At 42.9% G+C, this 24,153-nt stretch overlaps 7 protein-coding genes across 7 annotated transcripts; 5 read left to right on the forward strand and 2 right to left on the reverse strand.

Moving 5' to 3' along the window:
- Positions 1 to 5,090: 5,090 nt before the first annotated feature.
- On the forward strand, positions 5,091 to 6,570 carry EAF01_007124 (uncharacterized protein; the record flags this gene model as incomplete). Its single annotated transcript, XM_038915379.1, has 3 exons — positions 5,091 to 5,105; positions 5,187 to 5,740; positions 5,841 to 6,570. 3 exons carry the CDS (start codon positions 5,091 to 5,093, stop codon positions 6,568 to 6,570), a joined length of 1,299 nt encoding a protein of 432 aa, XP_038769017.1.
- Positions 6,571 to 7,442: 872 nt separating this feature from the next.
- On the forward strand, positions 7,443 to 9,504 carry EAF01_007125 (uncharacterized protein). Its single transcript, XM_038915380.1, has 3 exons — positions 7,443 to 7,657; positions 7,717 to 8,257; positions 8,342 to 9,504. The coding sequence occupies exons 2-3, from the start codon at positions 7,778 to 7,780 to the stop codon at positions 8,996 to 8,998; spliced, it is 1,137 nt and encodes a 378-aa protein (XP_038769018.1). The 5' UTR covers positions 7,443 to 7,657; positions 7,717 to 7,777; the 3' UTR covers positions 8,999 to 9,504.
- A 354-nt stretch (positions 9,505 to 9,858) lies between these two features.
- Positions 9,859 to 14,287, forward strand: EAF01_007126 (uncharacterized protein; the record flags this gene model as incomplete). The annotated part of the gene is made up of 3 exons (XM_038915381.1): positions 9,859 to 10,630; positions 11,426 to 14,024; positions 14,144 to 14,287. The coding sequence occupies exons 1-3, from the start codon at positions 10,257 to 10,259 to the stop codon at positions 14,285 to 14,287; spliced, it is 3,117 nt and encodes a 1,038-aa protein (XP_038769019.1). The 5' UTR covers positions 9,859 to 10,256.
- A 537-nt stretch (positions 14,288 to 14,824) lies between these two features.
- EAF01_007127 (uncharacterized protein) lies at positions 14,825 to 15,346 on the reverse strand (the record flags this gene model as incomplete). The annotated part of the gene is made up of 2 exons (XM_038915382.1): positions 14,825 to 14,930; positions 15,273 to 15,346. 2 exons carry the CDS (start codon positions 15,344 to 15,346, stop codon positions 14,825 to 14,827), a joined length of 180 nt encoding a protein of 59 aa, XP_038769020.1.
- Positions 15,347 to 15,755: 409 nt separating this feature from the next.
- EAF01_007128 (uncharacterized protein) lies at positions 15,756 to 17,477 on the reverse strand (the record flags this gene model as incomplete). The annotated part of the gene is made up of 5 exons (XM_038915383.1): positions 15,756 to 15,844; positions 15,923 to 16,027; positions 16,400 to 16,673; positions 16,921 to 16,955; positions 17,108 to 17,477. 5 exons carry the CDS (start codon positions 17,475 to 17,477, stop codon positions 15,756 to 15,758), a joined length of 873 nt encoding a protein of 290 aa, XP_038769021.1.
- A 2,690-nt stretch (positions 17,478 to 20,167) lies between these two features.
- On the forward strand, positions 20,168 to 22,246 carry EAF01_007129 (uncharacterized protein; the record flags this gene model as incomplete). Its single annotated transcript, XM_038915384.1, has 4 exons — positions 20,168 to 20,365; positions 20,462 to 20,665; positions 20,720 to 20,804; positions 20,865 to 22,246. 4 exons carry the CDS (start codon positions 20,168 to 20,170, stop codon positions 22,244 to 22,246), a joined length of 1,869 nt encoding a protein of 622 aa, XP_038769022.1.
- Positions 22,247 to 22,793: 547 nt separating this feature from the next.
- EAF01_007130 (uncharacterized protein) lies at positions 22,794 to 24,129 on the forward strand (the record flags this gene model as incomplete). The annotated part of the gene is made up of 6 exons (XM_038915385.1): positions 22,794 to 22,909; positions 23,298 to 23,365; positions 23,574 to 23,692; positions 23,842 to 23,871; positions 23,943 to 24,017; positions 24,100 to 24,129. 6 exons carry the CDS (start codon positions 22,794 to 22,796, stop codon positions 24,127 to 24,129), a joined length of 438 nt encoding a protein of 145 aa, XP_038769023.1.
- Positions 24,130 to 24,153: the final 24 nt, after the last annotated feature.

The following is a 24,153-nucleotide window of genomic DNA, read 5'->3' on the forward strand; positions in this document are numbered from 1 at the left end:
GTTTACTGTGCAGACCACATTGTTCTAGATTGTTCATTGAGATGGTGCGGGTACCGTCGGGCTGTCTGGCTGATTCCCCGAGGGAGAAGTTGGATGAGTATGTATGATAACGTCAGTGTGTGGATCCATTTGGATGAATGGAAGGTTTGAAGATGTATGGAAACGTGAGGCCAATTTCATACAGGAAGCCTACGTAGACGACGAGTGATGGCTGCTAGTAGGTATTTCACAGGGTGTGGCACCCATGTGGTGTGTCCATTGGGAGAAGGTAACCAAGTCGAGCAAGTCTATCACCACTCGCCACAGCACATAAGATGTATGAATGCTTTCAGCGATGAGGCGTTATGGACCCCAGAAGTAGAATATAGCTTAAGTTTAATGCCACTCTATGCTACTATCACCCCATCATGAGGGGAAGTGGAAGGCTTCACTGTAGAATATCAATAATTCATCCTTCACTCCGCCATAAGAGGCATCACCTACCCCATCCTGTATATTGTGTGCTGCCAGTCATACAGAGACATCCATGAAAGGTAACATGATCCTGCATTAGCAACCACCATTTTGACACCCATACATGATGATATTTGGAGCAAGGATTAGAACATTCTTGTGTGTTCGAAATTCCATGGAAAATGTTGAATTGAAAAATGTTTCAAAAGATAATGAGGTAGAAGATCAATTGATATATAAATATGGAGAATCTTAGAACAAAGTCATCTCTCAGAACATGTATATCAAATTCAAACCATGGAAACCGTAAATTGTTCCCAAATTCCCCTTTCATGATTGAAAATATGTTATCCAGGAAACTTGGTGGTCACAAATAAAGTCTTGGTCGCATCCCAGAAATCATCGTACTCAATTCCACAATCCAATCCTAGAATCTCTAAGATCTTTCTTCGATTTTTCGGGAGTCACATGAAGGAAGCACCAACTGTTATCAATTAACTAACTAGCCGTGGATTCTTCAGAGCTAATTGGAGGTTCGAATTTCCTATTCCATTGTTAGAAATTAATTTAGGATTTATACTCATCGAAAGGGCAAAATAACAAGCTATGGTTGATATTTTGCTAGTTGTTTCCAGCTGTTCCCTCCCCGCACTGGAATAGAATGATAAAGCCCATGCGAGCCATGCCTGTAGCCGCTGCGGGAAGGTCTTAGAGAAGCAATTGATCGACACAAGTCCTTCTGATTTATTGTTGTAGGCTCGCAGCGAATAACAGATGGGGTTTAAAGGTCGTGGGGATGGATTTTGGTATTTGTTCGATCCCTGGTATTACTTTATTCTTGAGTTGAGGAGGCTTTGCTCAATTCGCTCACACCAGTGGTTTGTGTATCCAATGAAATTGTTTCAAGATACAATCTCGAGATGATTGACCAAACATGCACCCAAGAAGCAGGGCACGTTTGTGTCTTTATGCTAATCAGCGCGATCTGTCCGTCTAAGAAAAATAAGCAGCGATGATCTTTACCTCCTCAAGGAAGAGCATGTGCATGGTAGACCAGGGACTGAAAAGGTCTAGAATCATTCTTTCTGCACTTCCATTTTCCATTTGCTTCGTATGATGTTTTCTTTTCTCGGAAGTCTCTCATTCTCACTCTCATCTTCATTCACATTGTCAGAGTTGGAGTTGGAGGCGAAAAGTTGAAAACGTAAGAACAATCGAATTCGGCTGGGTATTTTGTGCACACGGGATTGTGATTGTTTGATTGTTTGATATCAGGGACGGACGGCATGATCGATGTCTCGGCGCAGGAACAAAGATTCCCATGTCCGGGGGAGGCAAAGAAAAAGAAAGGCAGCAGAGAAAGACAACAAATGATAGCTGAGTTGTACCTTACGTAGCCACGCGGGTCATCTTACCTCATATCATCAGCCCAAAAGTAATCTTTGGGTTATCAATCCTGTAGTATGAACTTAGAAAGGGTAACAGTTTCCCAGCGCCTATGAAATGAACTCGATATCTAGATCTGTACTGAACTGTGTGAAGAATGATCAAATCGTTTCGGCTCGGTTCATTTCGTTCCTCCACTTGTGCCAGGTGACTCTCGGGAGAGGAATTCAAATTGCAGTACCTATTGTTAAAGTTTGCGAAGCAAATGCAAAAGTAATATGGGAAGATGGAAATTTGCGTATGGAAGGATATCGTGTTGACAGGTCTGAGGTTGATTACTTAGCCGAGGGTATTTGGGGAGGGTTCTTATCTCAAGTTTCTACAGAGTAGATACGAGTCGGTGGCTGCGATGGAAATGTAAATATGCAATGTGCAGGCAGGCAGGCAGGCAGGCAGGTGGTAGAAATACAACATGAACATGGAGTTGTGAACTGGCAAGAAGGCAATAATAAGGGGCATATAGATGGGTAGAGTCACCTCCTGAATCTCCTGAATACCTCCTGAAGATTTATTTCTTCTCGATTCATCAAAATCTGAATCAACGTCATGGTATTCTCTATGGAGATTTAATTTAAAATAACCTTTGGTATGAGTTCATCGGGCCCATTTCATCAATATGCAAAATAATTTGTGCGTGCCATGGCGGCTGCGATTGCGCTTGATGTTACTATCAATCCATGTTAGTTGCATCCACATTTGAAGTTATTGATATTGATAATATTGATACCAAGTTACCAACATTTGGAAGGGGGGAAGTAAGACGTATACCCAGTTGGAAAGGAGAAAAGACCTGGAGAGGAGGTAAGTGATATTTGGGGGTGGAGGGCAGGGAGTCTTTTCTCTACAGAGTCGTCTTAGGACACTTAGGACACTTATGCCAAAAATGTTTAGATAAACCGTGTACAGTGTACACACCTTTACTCTAGCACCTCTCGCACAAGCACGGGAAAGGAGGCGAATATTCGCAAGCCAGGTGAGACGATCCAACCTCACCATGACTTTTTACACTGCCTCTAGATAGTATGTCACGGATCCCTTCTAAATCTTGGTTATGAGTTACGAAGAGTTAGATATTCATTCCACTCTATGGGTACTGGTCCATGATTAGAAATCCCTGGAATCACACAGCCCTTAAATTTTAAGAACAGATTGAGTGCGTGAGGGCTTTACCTCAACTTTTTTCCTATATGCCTTACCTTTACCTACTTCGTAGAATTCACTCAATCGATCCATTTCCTTGTTCTCAAATCTTGTATGCATTTCGTCAAGAAGTGGGTGTGTGACACTAATAAAATGCCATAAATGTAATGCGTATGTAGAGGTGTATGGTGATTCTTATCCATAGAGCAGATCAATCAATTAAGGTCAACTGAGAGGAGATTTCTAATGCAATGGACGAATCCAACTAAATTGAATTGATAAACAAAGAAACCTCGAAAATCGTTCTCCTCTCGCTGCACTCTTATTAATTGGGGAACAAAATGTATTTATTATTGATTGCCTTGATTTTTTTTATCTCGAATAATTTGTTTTGCTGAAGACTCTTGATTTCTGAATGTTCCCTCATAGCTGACATAACACACACACACACACACACACCGTACCTTTCTTTGTTCTTGATTGCATTGCTTGTTACACATTACATATCCATTGACTGAAAGCGACGTCTACTATATGTTGAAAAGATTGGAAATAAAAATTTAATTGTTATTTAATTATCTACAATCACAATGTATTCCTTCCTCTTGATTTTCAGATAACTAATAATTTAACACACTTTTATTTGCATTTTGATTACTCAAAGTCAGCGTTTAGCACTTCACTATCTTGTCACACGCACAACGATCCAAGCCTTAGTACAGTGTCTCAATCTAGTATTCACTCCCATACACGACTCTATACTAGGGGTAACCGTGGAATAAACCAACCGACCCCCATTTATTTACCATTTATTCACCATTAACTCACCACTGGAGAAGCCTCCGACTTACGGCTTGGTCAGAGTTTAGAAATTCACTCTCTGTGCCTACGAAGTACTGGGTACCTGGCTATAGGTGGATGACTACGAACCGGCCCCGGAACTAGAAGACCAACCAAAGTCTTGATAGTGGGACGACTCCATCAAATCGAAATCGAAATCGAATAATATCCTGATGATACTCCCTAGTAGGTGTTGTAGCAGCCAATTCACACACACTAAACACCTTAGATAGCATCAAACTATCTGCCTTCTTACCTTCTTACCTTCTAGGGCGGCCGTAGAGATATCAACATCAACAATTTACAACACTCGATCACAAACCTAGTGATCTTATCAAACCCAATTCCGATTTACCATTTTGTTAGTTACCATTCAGACCCCTGGCTCTACCAGTGATTCATCCCCCAAGAGAACACACATACGACAGAGAAGGAAAGTGGAATCCCAGGAAGGAAAAGGTAAAGACTAGCAAGCAACCAAGCAACCAAGCATCCTAAAATTGGTACCAGATCTACTGTTACCGCAACTTTTTTTCCCCCCCTTCCCAAAGCTTTCTGGATATTTCTACAATTGTGCACAGTTTCAGTTTGCACAATCCCTCAATCTACATCAGAAGTTATAGCAGGCATTTATTTACTCGACTTCGAGGGGAGAAAAAGAAACAACAACAACAACAACAAGCAAGAGAACTTGGCTATTTACACTTGTTATCTTCCACATATAAACACATCTTCATCGAAACATTTAGCACAACAAGTATCTCAGTGGCCTACAACGGAAACTTGCGAAACCCCGCTGGCCTGCATCGTCTCAGCCATTCGATCCTCTGTTTAGTCCTGGATCCATCCTGGTTCTAAACATTTTTATTTCTCCATTCCAACTGCGACAAATTTCCAAACATCTTTTTTACTTTGGCAGATTCACGGGTCTTGTTTGCTCTCTCTGAATAATAATTGTTTTTATGAAATTCATTGCATTCACTCAGTACTTCCTTCTTTTGGTGCTTTTCCAATCACTCAATTTGCTCTCGCCTACAAAGAACCACGCGGTCTATAGCTGGAGCTCGAACCCGACCAATTTACGAAACCAGTCGCCAATATTCCATCCCATTATTTTGTCTCGCTCTCATATTATTGCTTATCATAGCTCGAGGCTTGAAGGTCGGCTCTGCGAATTCGAAAGTGGAACAAAGGAAATAAATATTGTCAAGATGGCATCTTCCAAGGTGATTACCTTATTTCCCTCGTTACATACCAGCGTTATCTATTTATAGGAACACTGCTGATCATTCTCATCTCTCTCACAGGAAATTCAGCATTCTTCGAGACCTAGCCAAGGCCGACTTCCATCACTGTCTACAAATTCTTCGAGTTCCTATCCACGACAGTCTCATACAAGGAATCACTCTCATTCAGTATCTGCAGGATCACTTATACCGAGCAGCAGGGTGACTCGACGCAAAAGTGTATCTTCGAACGTTGCGAGTAATGTTAATGCACTTCTAGCTGCAGCGACAGCGAGTGAGGTTGGCGATAATCCTTTGGCAATGCCGATTTCTACACGAAGAGCAACAATGAGATCCGGACCTATGGGCAGTTTACCATCTCCACCATCGAGTCTGCCAACTCATAGGATAAGGTTGACTATGAAGTCGGGGCGTGGAGAGAGTGCAATTGACGATGATAACAATGATGAGGAAATGGAGGACGAAGAAGACGACGAATTTACAAAGAACAGGATGAGAAGAGCGAGCGAAGGATCACAACTCTTGAAAGATGGCAAGAAGGCCAATGCCAATGACCTCAAGTGTGACAAGTGTGGAAAAGGATACAAGCACAGCAGTTGCTTGTCTAAGCATTTGTTCGTGCCCACCATCCTTTCCTATCTTCCTCCACATGGGCTTCAGCGCGGAAGCTTTGTGTGATGGTGTTGTGAATTGTTATTAACTTTTTGTTTGCAGATGGGAACATACACCACAGTGGTCCTACACCTCGAAATTGTTGATCTCAAAGCACCAACAAGTACAGTTGCTAGAAGCGGCTGCCGTCCTTCTAGGAATGAACCAAGATTCCGTCAATACTCCACCGGACTCTGCAAAGGACCCTCAAAGTGATGACCAGGATTCTGCATCTAGTCTGGGTGATCATGAGATTGATCGTGCCAGCTCCACGGATATGACACCACCACCTGCGGATATACGCCACGCATACGGTGGCAGTTCGTTCAACGGACCAAGGATACATGCTGGAAATAGTGACTCTTATACCATGTCGGAAAGGGTACGTTACGGTGCTAGCGTTCCCGTCGGCTTCGGTCTTTTCCACCAACAAAATTATGAGCGTCGCCCGCCCTCTTCTAGAATGAATGCGAACCGAGAGGCAGATGGATTGTCCACAGCAATGGAGAACCAATCTCTTTCAAGCGACTTCCCAGATGATATTCCTCCCGTACCTGGAATCCCTGCTGAATATCTGAATGATCTTTCAGGAAGTTACACACCCAGCCTTCGCCCGCGGCAGAGGGAGAGTTTTGCCAGAGGAAGCTATGACCGTCATCAACTCCATGGAGATGGAGATGTGCAAATGGACGATGGCGATGATAGTATGGGAGATGAGGAAGATTATGATCTGCGTTCTCGCGGTCGTTCTGACGAAGACGATGATGGTGTTTTTGGACATATGGAGGAGTAACTGCCGACAAATCTAAATGTGCCAATCGAAGCAACCTTTCCATTGGCCATTGTGATTATTTCCCTTTCTTCTCCTGTAGTAGCAATGTAATAAGTAAAATTCGGTCGATTCTTAGCACCAATGTGTGGGGGTTTGATCCACTGAGGTTAAAACTAAGAATCGGGTTGATCTACCAGAACAATAAAAACAAATGTTATCAATGAAAAGAGTATACCCATCAGCCAGACATGCAAATCCTTAATGTCCATGCCATTTGGTACCAATTTTGATGGTGAATATGATAATAGTGATGGTGGCGACGATATCGATGTGGTTAAGAGTGGCACATCGAGGTATATTGTATTGTCAAGCACGTAACTACCTGCAAGTCCTTTTTCAATAGGGTTTCATTTCCCCTTCAGATAACATCACTGGGCTTGAGGCTTTTGGATAGCACTTGCTGGACATTGGTTGGGTAGAGTGCGGCATGTTATCTAGGTCTGGGATAAAGTTTCTTGACGCAGAAGAAAGAAGTTGGCAAATAATTAGGCTTGCAGTAGTCATAAATGGAGCGGATGTAGAGGAAAAGGCAAACGAAGCAAGTGAAAGTGTTAGAGGTTTAAGAAGAAAGCAAAGCAAGACAAATTATCAATTGAAAACTTATTTCCAACAACCTGAAGCAACACGACTTTACTTATTTAAATTAGAAATATCAAATTTTTCGATGTGGATACCAATTGAAAAAAGTGAGAAAATTGAAATGAAAAAATGGTGGTTGGCAGAACGACTCTTGTATACAAGGAACTGGATTGATGATAGCTCACCGGTAGTGACGTCTTGGTGTCCAAGCTCAAGCTGCATCATGCAAAGCAAGCAAAAAATTCGCATGGGCAGAAGATAACTTTACAATTATACATCAAAAGAATCAATTCAACGATATAAAATCAAACGATCAAACCCAAAGCTTTTGTTGCTTTGTGATCAATAAAAGAAAAATTGAAAAGTGAAAAGAGTCTTTTATACTTGTGGGATAAGCGCGCCGTCCCTAGGAGACGCGTTGGTTTTGTTTATTTGCTGCCGGACGGAATTGTTAGGAAACGACAGACGGGTATGGAACTTTCATTTATTTATATAATCGATCAAACTTAGTTATTTACAAGTACACAGGATTTCAACGCACAATACGATTCTGAACGAAAACAATAATAGTAAAGGAAAAGAGGAGAAAATGGCCCCAGCAACACGATCACTAAGAAGAGATAAGGTTGAGAGTTTGGCAGACAGTACAGAGGCGGCAGCGGATCAGCTTGTTAATGGGGATCTAAGCCATCTGCAAAGGGGTGATGATTTGGATGAATATTACTCGAAAAGGGAGGCAGCGAAGAGAGAGAATGATGAGAATTCAATGCTTGTCAAGACACTGCTCGCCGACTCTGGATTCTCACAGCGGAAACCATCAAAGGTGCCAGATCTATTACGGTTTCCCTTGGTAGTAGTTCTCAGTTTGATGGGAAGTGGGTTGGCTTACAGTTTGCGTGCGAATTATGTTGAGGCAGAGGAGTTGGGAAGTGTTAGTAGGAGGTATCAGGGATGGGAAGAGGCGGCGGGGTTGGTTGCGTGGAGGACTGCGGAATTGGCATTAGGTTGGTTTGGTAATTATGATGGGTATGATTTTGCGGCTATGACTTTGTTATCTCGTGGTCCTCCAGTAAGTTTTTCTCCTCAAATTTCGGCCCCACTACCAAGTTGCGCTCGTAGTTGTGATGAGTATGTGCTGATTTTGGGGGTTTAGTTGTATCTTCTTAACGCATTCTATGAAGTTAGCGTGAAGACTGTTGTGTCATCTCTTCTGATCGATACCCTCACAACCTATATTCCATTCCGATTGCTTCGACCTCTTTCTCCCGCTCACGCAGACGCCCCATCTGTACCAAACCGAGACATCACTTCAGATATTCCCGTTCAGATCATTACCACACTCCTAGCGGCATCTATCTACAGCGTTACTCTCTACGGTGCATACATGTCCTACATGCCAGTTTACTTTGCGACCTATTTTGAAGGTATCCCATCTATTACTGCCGCTCACACCGCAACACCTACTTCTCTCCTTCCTGTTATGTTACTTTTAGGCCTCGCAACACGTTCATTCATTTTCACCCCGGTCACAGCTACCAAGCCCTCAGACTCGGTACCTCCGCCATTCAATCCTGAAACTGCTACGTTGGAAGAGACTATTCTCTATAATTTGTGGGGCTTTTCGAACAAAACTAGAATCATTATCAAGAGAACAGCTACTTTGATGATGATTACGGGTGTTAACACTTTTTTGCAGACGTATGTTACGATTGAGGGGGTTGAGGCGCTCGGTGCTGTGGCGTATTCGGGTATCTGGGTTGTGGCTGCGGGAATTTGTGGGGGTGTCTTGGGGTTTGTGGGTGCGGTTTAGGGAGGAGAGCGTGATGCAGATTTGATGGCTTGACGTTGAGAGAAGTCGGAGGCAGGTACATTAGGGGAGATGAAGGAGAGAATTACTGTACATGGAAGAAGACGCATACGGATCTTGTTATTTCCTCTTTTTTGGGATTTATTGATTTGGCGGAGTATAGCTGACTGGTTGAAGCGAGACTTTTTTGATTTGATCACTGGCTTGAGATACAGGGGAATATGTTCACATGTTTGCTTATTGACACGGCGAGAAAGATTCGGGGATCAATCTACTCATCCCGGGGGAAATAATCATAAACACTTTCAAGTAATAGTCGGCGGGTGTGATGATTTGTTTTACCGTGTTGTATAGTATTCTTTATGGTTTTGATTTCGTGAAAAGGAGTGCAGATGATTTTGATGGATGTTGTATGCCGATATCAAGGTTATTTCTAAAAATAGATGCATGTATTGATTCCAACAAAGGAGTCTGGGGTACGTCTATATGCCTATTATACCAGAATGAAGTGAATGTGAATTGAAACTTATTGTATTGATAGAGACCTAGGTAGGTAGGTACTTATATCTACTTTTGGTAAATCAATGATATCGTAACTGTCCATGTCTTATTATAGGACTAGGCGGACATTTGAGATGCGAAAGTAAGCAGGCATTTTATTCCTTTCAGATCATATTGTGCAATCTTGTGACCCATAGCTTAACCGCAATTTCAAGACAAGAAGGGGGGGGGGGGGCAGGGCTGATGTGAATAAAGGGTGAAATCGTAAATCGTAAGTGGGAAGGTGCAAACAATCATTTTAAAAACAATCATTTTAAACGGATCAGATTATAATAAAACATCTTGATAATCACTAGCATTGAAGCATTAATTAAATATTCATCATCTACATCGATTCCCAAAACAACTAAATTACATCCATCCATTTCATACTCCATACGCTTCCAAACTGGTTTTACCAGTCCAACCTTCCCTTTCCAGTTGATGTTATTCATGATCAGCTCCATCCATCAAATCCAGCCTTCAACACCCAGCACTTTACTCCTTTCTGTATGATCTAGATACCGTACAGATCCCATTCACTTTGCCACGGTCACGGCCACTGCTTCTACTGCTGCTACTGCTACTGCTACTGCTACTTTCTTCCTATCTTCTTTGGCAAATCTACCTACTTACTTACGGCATTACTTATTACTGGCATATTTGAAATCTCACGAAACAAAGCCTTGGAACCCATGACACCTTTTGGCATATTTTTATAATGAAATATGTAGGCTTCGTAATACACCAACCCAAATCTAGGATCTTTTTAATTGTCTTTGATTCGATTAAAGAACTATATTATTCTGGTCGCCAACTTTACCTGCCTATTATTTGCCATCTCTCTCAATATTTTATCACGGTACTTGGAATTACTACTGTACATACGTACGTATGTACATACCACACATCCACACATCCATCCATCCATCCATCCATCCATCCATCTATCTATACACACATACTCCCTTTCCGAGCCTCATCGATATCGCGTCTCCTCTGCTACAAACTTCAAACAACATTCGATCCGATCAAGATAGAGAAGAAAATAGCATCCGACTCTCAAACCAATATGGCATCAGATGCATCCAGAAGGTATGTTTTTTGATAGAAGCTTTCTTTCCCCCTTTTTTTTTGTTTATTTTCTATTTTCTACTTTACTATATTGGACTTATTTTTACCCTTTTTTCCCCATAACTACCGGTACCTTGATGCTATTTTGATCTACCTACGTAGATACCTACATTAGCTGTTTTCATAGCTTCCCCCTCCCCTCCACAAAAAGCACGTGCATTTTTTATGTTATGCTATGCTACATGCTTTTTCACTTGACTTGTGGCTTTTTGGCTTTGCTTTCCTGTTCCCGCCGCTTTGCAAGAAAAGATGGGGACCGATTGGGGGACCGATTGGGGGGGGGGAAGGGCATGATAAGAGCCAGCCAGGTACAAGCAAGGCCCAAAATATTATAAAGGGAAAAAGGGCAATGGAAAAAAAAAGATACAAGAGGCTCAAGGCAAATCATCGGGAAGGAAAAGGGAAAGAAAAAAAAACACCCAAGATCCCCCCTTCCCCCTCCCAAAATTCCAAAATAATACCTGCCAATGATCGCAAAGTAGGCGTTAGGTAAGGATTTGGATTGGTGACAGTATCGCGCTTGACAATTTGCCGATAGATTTTCGCGTTTTTAGTTGCTTTCACGACAGACTATTACTACACTACACTACACTGCACTACATGCCTGCCTACCTACTCCGTACTCTTTCGGTCAATATTTCATCAATTATCTTTTTCTTACCTTTCATTAACAATTGACTTTCGACAATTTTTCTTAACGACACACACTGGACTCTGGAATCTTTTACTAATTTTTTTTTCTTCTTCTCTCTTTAGATGGCTTGATGAGTCAGGTATTTGGAGCTGTCGAATCAAGGTCCCACCACAATCGCATGTCGACAATTCAAGAGCAATAGATAATATCATTTTCAACATTAACTCTATCAACGTGGCTGCAAATAATACAATGGATTCCGCTTTGGAGATGACAAGTCCTGGCCGTAAGGCCCAGCTCGCGGAAACGATTCAATCTATGGCGAACTTGAATAGTAACATTGAGAATATGGAGTCACCCATGGATCCGGATGCCCAGGCAACAATCACAGACTTTCTCGATTTTACGGAATATCTCCCTTCGGATTTGGTTCGGTCATTGGCACTTATTAGTGACCTCGATGAGAAATATGTCAATGCTTCATCGAACTTGAATGACTTGACGAAAACCTATGGTCACCTTCCCGATCTTCCTGCCGATACAAAACCTGACCCTGTCTCTTTGCGAAAAGATATATCTACCAGCTTGACTGATGCCCTCGGTGCACGTACATTGGCTTTTGCAGAAGCATCGCATCTGGTGGAGAACGTAGAGAGACATTACAAAAGGGCCCAGAATATATTGGCGAAGCTTCAGACCATGGCCGAAAGCTATCCCGAATCTCGAGAAACAAGTCCTGTCCCGCAGAAGCCAAATTCACCTGTCGCAAATCGATTGCCAGGAAAATTACTTTTGCGGACTGGAAACCCTGATGGTCGTATGCGTGTTCGCAAACAACGCGCGCCAATCATCACTGTTCCTGGTGAGGTCATGGCTCCATACGAGCTCGACTACGATTCTTATGACTCGTACAGTGATGATTCGGAATCCGACGCTGGTCCACCCACGCCACGTCGGCAGACACCTGCGAGATCTGTATCGGTCAATCCTAAAATCAAGTTGAAGGTCAAGCAAGCTAAGAAAGAGAAAGTACCAAAAGCCCCCCGGACACCAAGGCCACCTGGAGTTATGGGAACAAACGTGCATAGTGCGGTTGCCGGAATATCAACAAGTAACGCGCTAGCGAAACTCCAACCTCCACCACCGGATGCGAAAGCGGGAACCGAAGATGCGCCTTGGCTTCAGTTGACCGCATGGGAGCTTGCGAAGCTCAGAAAGAGAATGAAAAAGAATGCGGTATGGAGCCCGAGCGATACAATGATCGCACGTGAATTAAAACAGTTGGGACGAGGAATTGAAGCGTATCGTACTGCAAAGAGTAAGGCTGACGCTGCAGGACAGCCTTTCGAACAATCGGTACCACCCCAACTCACCGGGAAGACAGTTATCGCCGAAGGTGCTATAAGTGCAGAAGCCTTAGGCACAGAGGAGATACAACTTAGCAATCGTGGTATGAAGCTTAACGAAGCCAAGAAATTAAAGAGAGAGGCAGCCGCAAAAGAGCTTGCCAAATTGGCGGCTGAAGAAGCTGAAGAATCTGTACGAAAGATGACAGAAGCTGCTAGTACAGTAAAAAGCCTTTTTGGGAATCATCCCGAAGAGGAGAAGAAAGAGAAAGAGAAAGAAAAAGAAAAAGAGAAAGCTCCTACTAAAACACCTAAGAAGCAGCCAGCATCGAAAAAACGAAAACGCGAGTCCACTATCGAAGATGTAAAGGCGAATGGCGAGGCAACCCCTTCGATTATAGATGGCATAACTGACACGAATGACGCTCAAGGTGATAACGTGAATGAAGTAGATTCTTCGAAATTAGGTAAGCCTCAATTCAAGAGAACGAAGACTGAAACCCCGGTTCCACCCCCTCATCCCATTATCACAAATGCCACTCCCCGCGCAACTCCTGTACCAACTTTGGAATCTGCCGTTTCCGTGGCATCTTCCATTGCTCTATCAGTACCAAATACAGATACACCAATCAGTTCTACCCCGGTTGCGTCAGTAACGGCTACATCACCACCAAAATCCTCAACGCCAATTCTTCCTCCGGGTGCGGAAAAGAAGGAGGCCAAGAAAGAGGCGAGAAAAGCAGCAGCGGCTGCTAGAAAAGAAGCCAAGGAAGCCGCAAAAGCAGTTGTGGAATCGGAATCGGCAGAAAAGAAGGAAGATCCAAAATTGGAAAAGCTAGAGAAGACAACTAACACACGTGCCACTCGAAAAGCAACTCCGGTTGCTCAAGTAATTGAACCCACTACACCACCGGTATCAGAACCCCTCCCAGCCAAAAGACCAACATCTTCTCGTGGTAAAGCAGCCGCTGCAAAGGAAGCGGTAGCTGCCGCCGCCATCAAAGCAGAAGAGCCCATTTCTGCAGCTCCTATGCCAGCAGCATTAGATCGCCCTAGACGTACTAGCACAGCTCGTAACACACCGGCACCAGAAACTCGTCAACCGAGCAAAAGAGCTAAAAGGCCTGCTCCAGGTGTTGTAACTCTTACTACAGAAGGTGGATCTACTGCTGTAAGTGTTGGCAAAAGACGTGCTGCCCCACGCAAAAAAGCAGGACAGAAAAAGGAAAAGAAAGATGGTAGAGAAGGCAGTGCGGTTCAAGAAGTTTTGGATGAGGTAGATGATGATGGAAATTTGATTGATCCAAACGAACAGAGATATTGCATTTGTAACCGGGTTAGCTTTGGCACGATGATTGCTTGTGAGAATGATAATGTGAGTCTTCCTTTCCACAAGAGGTCTGTGTTTGGGTTTGTATTGGGCATGGAAGAGAGGAAGGAAAGGGAAGAAATAGAGACGAGATGAGACGAGACTAATGATTGATTGATTGATAGTGCGAGAAAGAATGGTTTCATCTAGAATGTGTGGAGATGACGGCTGTTCCCCCTAGAACCACTAAGTGGTATTGTCCGGATTGTAGGATTATTTTGGGGATTGGTGAGAAAGGGGAGGTCAACGCTAGAGGGAGGAAAAGGTAATGGGTGGGCTGGGATTATGGGCGGTAGCTTTGTTTGCTGGTTGGCTAATCAGCTAATATGGAGTTTACAATATGGCTGGCTGGTTTGATTCATAATAATGACTTTGGGAATTGGAATGATTGCCTACTTGCTTGCATGCAGCAAAGGCGATGGATAGGTCATGAATTCATGACTTTCTCCTTGCAATCTTGGTCCGGAGAGTGTATGATTATGTTTGTATATTTTATGGATGGGAGATGGAATCTTGTGAAGCTCTCTTCGGTCTGCTGGCTAGCTGGCTAGCTGACTGACTGGCCACTGAGTTGGTTGGTGGGCTGTTTGTGTGTGGACGTGTGTGTATAAACAATTAATATTCGTATGTACGAGTGGATAAATGGAGAGAGATATAATGGAAGTGTTTTAAAATTTGGTGGATATCATATTCTACGATGCCTTTTTTCTTCGCTCATGCGTTTGTTATGTATTATACTCTATGGATTTGATTTATGGATTCTATCTATTCTACGCACCATCTTGTTATCTCCCTTTGAAATCAAATCAAATAAATCCAGGAACATCGATATCAAATTTCTCTCCGTTGATTCCCCAGCGCGATGTGGATCCGCCGCTTCCGAAGAGGGGATTGAGTTTTTGGGTACGGTGCCTGATGAATCGTTTTTTGGTTCTGGTTCTAGTTCTGGTTCTGGTCAGATAGGGTAGGATTTGGATGAAGTCCTGGGGTGAGTGGGGGTTGGGGTGTTGGAGATTGGGAATTGGAGGTGTGGGTGGGTGAATTTGGGGGTTTACTTGGTGATGTGTGTGGAGAGGAGAGGAATTCGAGGTGGTGTGGGGTTAAGATATGCAGGGGAGGGGGGGGGGAGAGAAAGGAATAGAGTAGAGTAGAGTAGGATAGGAGAGCAAAGGGAAAGAAAGGAATGATGTATAAGAATGAGATAGATGGACAAGGAAGAAAGGAAGAAAGGAAGAAATATAGAAATACACACACGCGAGAACTTTATGTTTCGGAATCCATTCCTCGTCCATGGTGTCGAGTTTCTGATCAGAAGTATTTTTCAACATGATGCCGGTGTGGCGATTGTGATCGCGATAACTGATTAGGTGGTTTTCGATGGAGTAAGTGTAAGAGGGGTGGTGGAGGAGACGGTGGAGAATGTCTTTCGCAGTGAGGGAGGACTCGGGAAGGATTTGCGTGTGGGGTGGGGGGGGGGGGGGGAGTTGGATGGGAGGTATTGGGCGGAGAAATGGAGAGGAGATAAGAAGGTGCGGGTGCTGAGTCGGAGATGGAGATGGGATGTTTTGGTGAGAGAGGGGGAGGCGTGGGTAGTGTAGGATAGATATCCTTTCTGATTTGGGGACGTGGACTGTCTTTCTGGAGTCGAGGAAGTCATTTTGCAGGGTGGGCTTGAGGTCTAGGGAGTCGATGTTGGCTAGACCGAGGAGAGAACATCTTTCGTGGGAGGGAGAGGAATCATCTGCTTCTTGATCGACTAGGGGGTGGGGCCATAGATGGAGGGGTTGGGGGTGAGGGTGAAGAGGAAGATTTGAGGATTGTGAGAGCTATAGGGATTATCATTATCGTATTTCGATTTGTGGAAGGAACAAATGATGGGTAGGTGGGTTGGTGGATGTACTTACAACTCTTCATTTCCTTCAATCTACCACCAAGCATATCCAACCATTTTCCACATTCCAGTGAGGAGATACCTGAGTACACGAAATCTATCTGCATGATATTTTCACCTACAAGTTTAGCCAACACATCTTGGTGTTGAATACTCGCGAGAAGATTTTTCTAATATGAGAAATGAGGATATCTTTCTACGGGGGTACTTTCGATGGTGGAATGTATGAGCTGGAAATTTAGGTAGAGGAGTTCGAGAGTTGATCTATCTGCATTTGATGATGGTAGAAGTTATAGATGTTGTTCCATTGAGTGAGTTGGTTTCTTTGGTCTGATGTTAGTGTCTATATGGTGATAGGAGAAGGAAAAGGAAATTACTCGGTTAGATGTTCATCTTCATCATCGTTGAAGAGACCGGTAACACATTCAATGTAACAGTGTTTTAGATCAATTTCTGGAACCTTTTCATAGTAGGTAAAAAATTGACGAACGATAGTTTTGATATCGAGGTCCTTGAAATGATTTTGGTCCAATGCCTGACGATAGCGAGGCGATTATTGGATCGTCACACTCTTGATCCGGTCTCTCTGCAGCATTGAGTTTCACATGATTTGGTTCAGGAACTGATGATAATGAATGTTGTAAAAGGGCAATGATGGAAGTGGAAGTCTTACTTCCAATATTAGAATCTGCATTAAAGTCCTTGAACCATTGCCCAGGCTCCGATGTGGTGGTAGACATGGTGTAGAGTGCTTCCCATTCTGACTGTATCATGTCAGATTGGCATTTCAAAGTCACATTCCCGGGTAGGTATGGCAGATGGCCAAGAAATGGAGATAAAGTTCTGAGAGGGGTTAAAACCAGACAGAAGCTTACACTCTTGAGCGAAATCGGTTTACCAAGGAATTCTGATGGCTTGTTTTAACGGCCATTCGTCACAGTACTGCAGGGCCGCTAGTGGAATATTTTGAGGCACTTCATCGTGGCTATTCGATATGTGCGCAACACTAACCGTCTGAATAGCCGTTGCATGAGTGGAGTTACTTCCTATAGTTATCTAAGGGGGGCACTTGACAACATACATTCTCTCACAAACGTCTCGCATCTACCGTAATTAACCTCAAAAATGAAGTCATTGATTCGTATAATAAACAACGGATGTGGACCTAGCTAAACCGATGACACAATAATATTCGTACTCGGATACTCAACTTGAGCCTTTTGAATTGCCTCCCAAAAGACGTCGATAAACAAACTTGCCGAAATCTTTCCAAAAACCACGCATTCCAATGTTTCGTTTCTTGCCGTACACTGTATGGCGTGGCTTTCAGTAGCAAAACAGACAAGCTTTGGGAGGGCGCCAATGCGAGCACGACGAGCGCTTGGAATACCTCCTTGATCTTGGCTATCAAGGACCTCTTCTGGACCCGCAAGACTAGAATCCAAAAGCTTCTGCAATGTTTGGAAAGCTAGATTAGCTTCTTCACACCATCCTGGAGTAGGGACGCGGAATTGGTCTTGGAAGTATCGCGTGAGTATCAACTCCTCATTATTTGTGTCGTCTGACATGGGGAAAGTGTGGAGGGTAAAAATAGCTCGAATTGTTCAGAAATAGAAATTAATTGGTTTGAAGGGGAAGGGTATGATATCTGTGGTATAATAACTATTGTTTGGATAATATAGAAATAGAAAGAAAGACGGAACTTTTCGTATCTTATTTTGATTTGGGGAATAGACAGAGAGCTTGCTTTGCCTTTAACACTTTTCAAGTATATTTGCTACCTTACCTATCTATCAGTGCCTACCTTCAAATCTCCCTTGGTGACCTTTTGATTGATGGACCTTGCAGCATTGAATAGAAGAGAAGAGTCATCGTCGCCAGTTTCTCTCTAGAAATGAAGGATGTGGATCTTTTTATCTCGGCCAGTGAGTCATACAACTTTGTACGTACAATCAAATTTGCCATACAAATCGAAGGGCATCAACACTTTCCTTTGCAGTACTCCTCCGTCTCCGTTCGCGATCAGATAGTTGTTTGAATAATGATAGAGCATGTGGTGAGCAAAGGTGTACTTGATTGGCCAGTTACACAATCATAGAACTTTGGAAGTGAAATGAAAACAAAGAGAAATAAATTGGCATTAGAGTGGAAAAGCTTGGTGAATGGGCGGAGGAATCAAGATATTGTGGGTGGCCAAGGCCTGGGCAGTACGTAGTAGAAATTGTATGGGGTAATGATTGGTCATATGGAGTCAGAGAGGATATATCAATTATCCATCCGTACAGCCAAAATAGAATGTTTCATAAATTATTTAGGTATGTTATGAATGAATGAACGAATGATTGACCAGATGTAGCGTATGTATGCCCGTGGTATGTTTTGCCCATGGTATGTTTGCCCATAGTATCCCATAGCATGTCCACTCCGTACATCTGCAGCAGTATTGGAATGGATTAATGCGCTCAGTCTGACACTCAGTCAGCTGAAAGTGCAAAAAGGGGTGGATCATCCCACCCCGCATAAATGGAAAGAAAGCTTGAGAGAAATGAGTGGATTATTTGCCGATACCTTAGGTACCTACTGTTTCTGTACTCTGTACTCCGTACTATCATCTCATCAAATAGATACACGCAGTTTCCATAGGGCCCTCTGAAATATATGATGGTGACATATTCGTATAATACGAGACGACCTGACATGCGTAGCTGATGGCTGGTCGTCTAACGGAAGTATTACTCGAGTCTGGTGTAGTATGCCAAAGGCGTCTTTGAGGAAGGAATTCAAGGAATTCGAGGCATTCTCGAGTAGGTATGATATAATTTATTACACACTAACTGACCTCGGTATGTGTACCTCTTACGAGACAATCAGGCTCATAAGTATGGATTCTTTCAAATTTGAAAGAAATTGACCTTTGCCGTGTTAATTCTTCTTTCTTTACCTACCTACCTCGCCTACATACTGCACTGCACGGCGGTACCTACTTTTATTAAGGACAATGTGACTTCAATCTTATTATTAATCACTCAGCTGCCTCTTCTTTGCATACCACACGTAATGAATAATGAAAAAGTATGGTATGATGTGCTCGAACTATAAGACCTCCAGTGTAACCAACTGCATGATGATCCAAATTGAATCTCTAGTACAGTCATATCATCTACTTTCTATACCGTGGCTAGGCGCAATTCATTCCCTAGGTTAAACTCTATATAGTAGAGATACCTCACGTAAAAGATAAAGATACTGGTAGTTAATGTATCGTGAAGCTTATTGATAATTATCAGTGATTATAGCCGACCAAGTGACTTTACCTAGTACTTCTTTCCCATTTCGTTGTCTCAAATCAACTAGCGGACTAATAAAGTAGTTGGGGATCCTTTTCTCCATCGTGGATATCAACATATCTATTCATGCTCATGCTCATGCTCAAGCTCATGCTCATACATTAATCTGTTTGTTCCAAAATTCACTCATATATGTATGGTGCGACAGTCATCTCAGATTGAATCATCTTATGAATATGAAACTCCCACAGGTATATAAATAGAGAAGGTACTCCGGAGAGGACAATGGGCAAAAAGGTCAAAAGGCCAAAAGTTACATGTAAGAAAAACACAGCCCAAATACCAAGAAATTACGCAGATAGCCAAGTTTCTCCGATCTTGGCCTCGGGGCGCAATCTCTTGGTTTAAAAAGGTTTGAAAAGGTTTAAAAAGGTTAACTTATTAGCAATTTTTGGTAATTTTTGACAATTTTCTTACTCTCTCTGCCTCTAGGCAATAAGGGTTTGCACATGTTCCTTCCATACATGCCAAGAAAAGTCAGCCAATCAAATAATCAACTCAAGTTTGATCCGAGTGGAATACCAAGACACTAGGAGTGGAAGCTAAGCTTAATACGGTCGCCAAGTGTTCTTGCCAAGATTTGGTCCCGCCCAGAAGATTCCGTTCTTCTTACAAGAAGGCACCAAGATCCTCCCTTTGCTTGGAGAATTCTTGAGAGAAACACAATTCGAAAAAGAATAAGAGTTTCCTTCTTTCTTTGATTCCAGTTTGCCTTCCAATATTTTATCAAAACGTTGGGACTTTTATCGATTAAGTTGTTTTCATCAATCTGATATCGATACAGCCAAGACCCATAACTTTTTGGATTAATTCATTTCCATACACAGTTTAGCCTGTGAAAGGTTCAATTAACCGACTTTCCTTCATTGGTTGATCTAATTAATTGATCTATTCCTATTCCTAATTTCACAATGTCAACTCAAGACCAGCAGCAGCAGCAGCAGCAGCAACAAACTGCACAGCCTCAGACTTCGACAGCCTCGAGTTCTAATGCAGAATCTACTTCTACAGTAACTCCATCAATTCAACAAAACGTTGTATCTGATGATAGTTTACTCTGTCAATGGGAGAAATGTTCTGAAAGATGTCCTACTCCAGAATCTTTATTTGTATGTTTGCTTTGGTTTCCATAGTTTTATATCATCATACCTTGCATCATTCCAAAGTCTTCATCCCAAAGTCTTCATACTTATGCTCTATCCTAGGAACATATCTGCGAGAAACATGTTGGTAGAAAAAGTACCAACAACTTGAACCTCACTTGCGGCTGGAATTCATGCCGTACTACTACTGTCAAGCGCGATCATATTACATCTCATATTCGTGTTCATGTTCCTCTCAAACCACACAAATGTGAATTCTGTGGAAAAGCATTCAAGCGTCCTCAAGATTTGAAGAAACATGTCAAGGTAAGACCGAGAGCTGGCGTGTAGTTCTTTCTCTGTGCTAATGTATACTATCAGACCCATGCCGATGACTCTGTTTTGTTGAGATCTCCCGAACAACCTGGTGGCCCAAACGGAGGATATAGACAACCTGGTGGCAAAGGTACGTAAGGGCGCAAGTTGCCTTCTGTTCATACAAATGTCTCTAACTTTTCTTACGTAGTAATTGCTAATTTGCAGCACCTCGCAGCAAACCCCATGGGTTATTATGATCATAATGCTTCAATGCATCCTGGTTCCGGGATGTATGGCAATTCGCATCATGGTGGCCATAGTGGATATTACGCACCCGCTCATCCTCCACCATCTTCATATGGAGGAGGCCCAGGCTATTACCAGATGTCTCACAACCCCGACCTTGGTCAACATGCAGCTTGGGATGAGAAAAAGCGAAATTACGATAACTTGAATGACTTTTTTGGTGCTGCTAAGCGTCGTCAAATCGATGCCAATTCTTATCAACAAGTTAACCAAAGGTTGATGGCATTGCAAGGTATTCCTATCAATGGAGGTGGAGCTATCCATGACTACATTCATTCAGCACCTCAATTAGTTCCAATTGATGGCCATGGAGGTCATGGGGGTCATGGAGGTCCTATCCCACAACACCAATATTCCCTACCTCTACCAAACTTGAGGACAAAGAGTGATTTGAATTCCATTGATCAATTCTTGGAGCAAATGCAATCAACAGTCTACGAAAGTTCAAATGCTGCAGCTGCAGCTGGCATTCATCAACCTGGTGCTCATTACACTCACCAGTCTATCAACTTCCGTCAAAGTCACTCACCACCACAAACTCAAATCCACAACATTGGTTCAATGGCACCACATGTTTCGACTTCTTACGCCTCAGCACCAATGACCGCCACCCACTCATCTCACTCATCAGGTACACCAGCTTTAACACCTTCCTCAAGCTCTGTTTCATATACTTCTGGCAATTCTCCAATGTCCTCAAGTGGATTGTCTCCCATCTCTAGACATAGTTCTACATCAACTGCATCATACCCCAACCTCCCTGCAGTCTCTCTCGGATACTCTCCACATCATTCAGCAACTGCACCAACATCTACACTTGGCACAAACTTTGATAGTGATCCTCGTCGTCGTTACTCTGGTGGTGTCCTTCAAAGAAGTGCTGGTGGACTCAACTCTAGTCAATATCGCGAGTCTATGGAGACCGCTACTATTAGCTCTCCATCACCATCTCCAAAAGAAACAACTCCTCGCCCTGAATCTATCGTTCAAACTGATGTCACAAATAACATTGATCCAGCTCTTTCTGTAACTTCACCTACAGTTAGATCAGTTGACACTCTTGAGAGTGCTCGCGATAGAGCTGAAGAGGCATGGATTGAGAACATTCGTGTCATTGAAGCTTTGCGAAGATATGTCAGTGAGCGTCTTCAAAATGGAGAGTATGTCAAGGATGAAGAAGATGCCTCTGCGGCCGATGTTGATATGAAAGGCGTCTCAACAAAGACCGAGGAGAAGCCAGCTGAGAGCTTGTACCCCGTTCTAAAAACAGATGATGATGAGTAGTTGATTTTTGAGTATCACAAGGTTATATTGATCGGGTGGAGTTTTCTGGGATGTTTGCTTGCTATACCATGGGTTGAATGATACTCCAACATATTATTTCATAGGGATCAGGTGGCGCTGGTATGGATGGAGTACGGAATTTATTCGTCACTTTGGTCGGTTGCTTGCTTTGATCAAAATACGGAGAATGATACGATAGCGCAATAGTTGTATTTTTTACACTTTTCCTTATGGATGGACTAGCCTATTCATCAAATGGATTGTAGCACATGGATGAATCAGTAAATTATAAAACATCCAAGTTGCGTCTATCAGTGTTTAAAGTGATTTTACAATGAGCTTGTATGTAAGTGACGACGAATGTTTACGATGAGATGAGATCAACTCGGGCCCGTGAAGCACCCCACATTTTAAGCATAGCTCCCCGAAGCACCCCACCCAGACAACATCTACAAAAGATACGTTGGTCATTGACGCTTTCATCTCATCATACACTGTAAATTGTTTTCAAGCTATCTCATTGATTCATCATCAGAAGTTAGTAAAGATGTCGCAACATTCATATAAATCGGAATATCCACAGGGGGTTGAGGTAGATGAGGGGATTAGAGAGTTCTTTGAGGCGTTTTATAAGTTGAGCGATACGGAGGAGAAACATGAGGAGTGAGTTGAGCCTTTTATTTTGGAATTTGTTTCGGAGGATTGTGGAGAGGAGTTGGGTTAGGGATGGAATGGAACGGGAGGGCGAGGAGTAATTGGATGGTTCTCATGTTTCTTGAGAAGAGGGTCGGTAGGAGGATTGAATGGAAAGGGGTTCGGAAATTTCGGGGATCGGATGCTTGAAGGTTTGGAAGGATTATGGTGGTGTGGAGGAGTTATGAAATGCAGCTTTGAAGATGGAGATGGATGAGTTTGATATTCTAGATTTGGGGAACTGGAGGAAAAGCAAGAATTTGAGAGATGGGGTGCTCTGGAAATGGAGATGGACGGGTTTGAAGTTGATGGAGTGATGGGTCAAAAGGATAAAGCTAATATGTGGATGCGTCGATAGGTATGCGAACCAATTCGCTGAGGATGCGGAGGTGATCATGGGGGTTAAGAGAGTTAAGGGGAGGGAGGGTGAGTTTTGACTTTCGTTTTTGTTTTGCATCTTTGGTATGTATGGAGGAAAGATGATGAGACAGGAGTCTGGGGGGCTCACGAGATTTAGAGGATGGGGGAAAGAGTTCCTTTTCTGGCGAAAAGAGGATGAGCGAGTAGGAAAGAGGAAAGAAAATAGGACTTCAAGGTTTGATGAAGGAAGCAAAACGCTAATACAAACCTCCAGAAATTCTCGCTTTCAGAAAAGGCATGTGGGAAAAGGTAGCAAGTCGTTTGCATACGGCCCACAAGATCTTTCCCTTTGGTAAGGGATCGACGGAGGTTATGTTGTTTGGAGTTGTGGCTGTGAGTTCTTCTATCTACTTGGTGTTACACCGTTTCTAGGAGTTTGGATTAAGGTAAAGGGGGTGAGTGGGTGGTGGGAAGGGCAAAATACGGAAGATGAGAAGAGGGGAAATATGTGAGTTGCGATGCTAATACTTTTGCTGATGTAGTATGGATTGAAAGATGGAAGAAAGGCCGATGTAAGTGACATATTTATTAATCTTATATCCATAAATGTCATCGTGTGGATGTTTACTCATATGTGGAATAGGTTGAATGGGCCGGACGGGCTCAAATGGTTCAAGAGGGTGGAAATTGGAAATTGGGATTTTATCAAGTTTATTTGGTGAGTAAATATCCAGTTGCCGTTGATGTAGAGTGAGGCAATGAAGTGAGAGGGGAATTGGTGGCTGACGAATATGTATTAGGATTCGGCTGCTGTGCAAAATGCCAAATAAGGCTAGAAATTCAAAAATTGAAGG

The sequence above is a fragment of the Botrytis porri genome (assembly GCF_014898465.1).
Source record: "Botrytis porri strain MUCL 3234 chromosome Unknown BPOR_009, whole genome shotgun sequence".
NCBI classification, from domain to species: Eukaryota; Fungi; Ascomycota; class Leotiomycetes; order Helotiales; family Sclerotiniaceae; genus Botrytis; species Botrytis porri.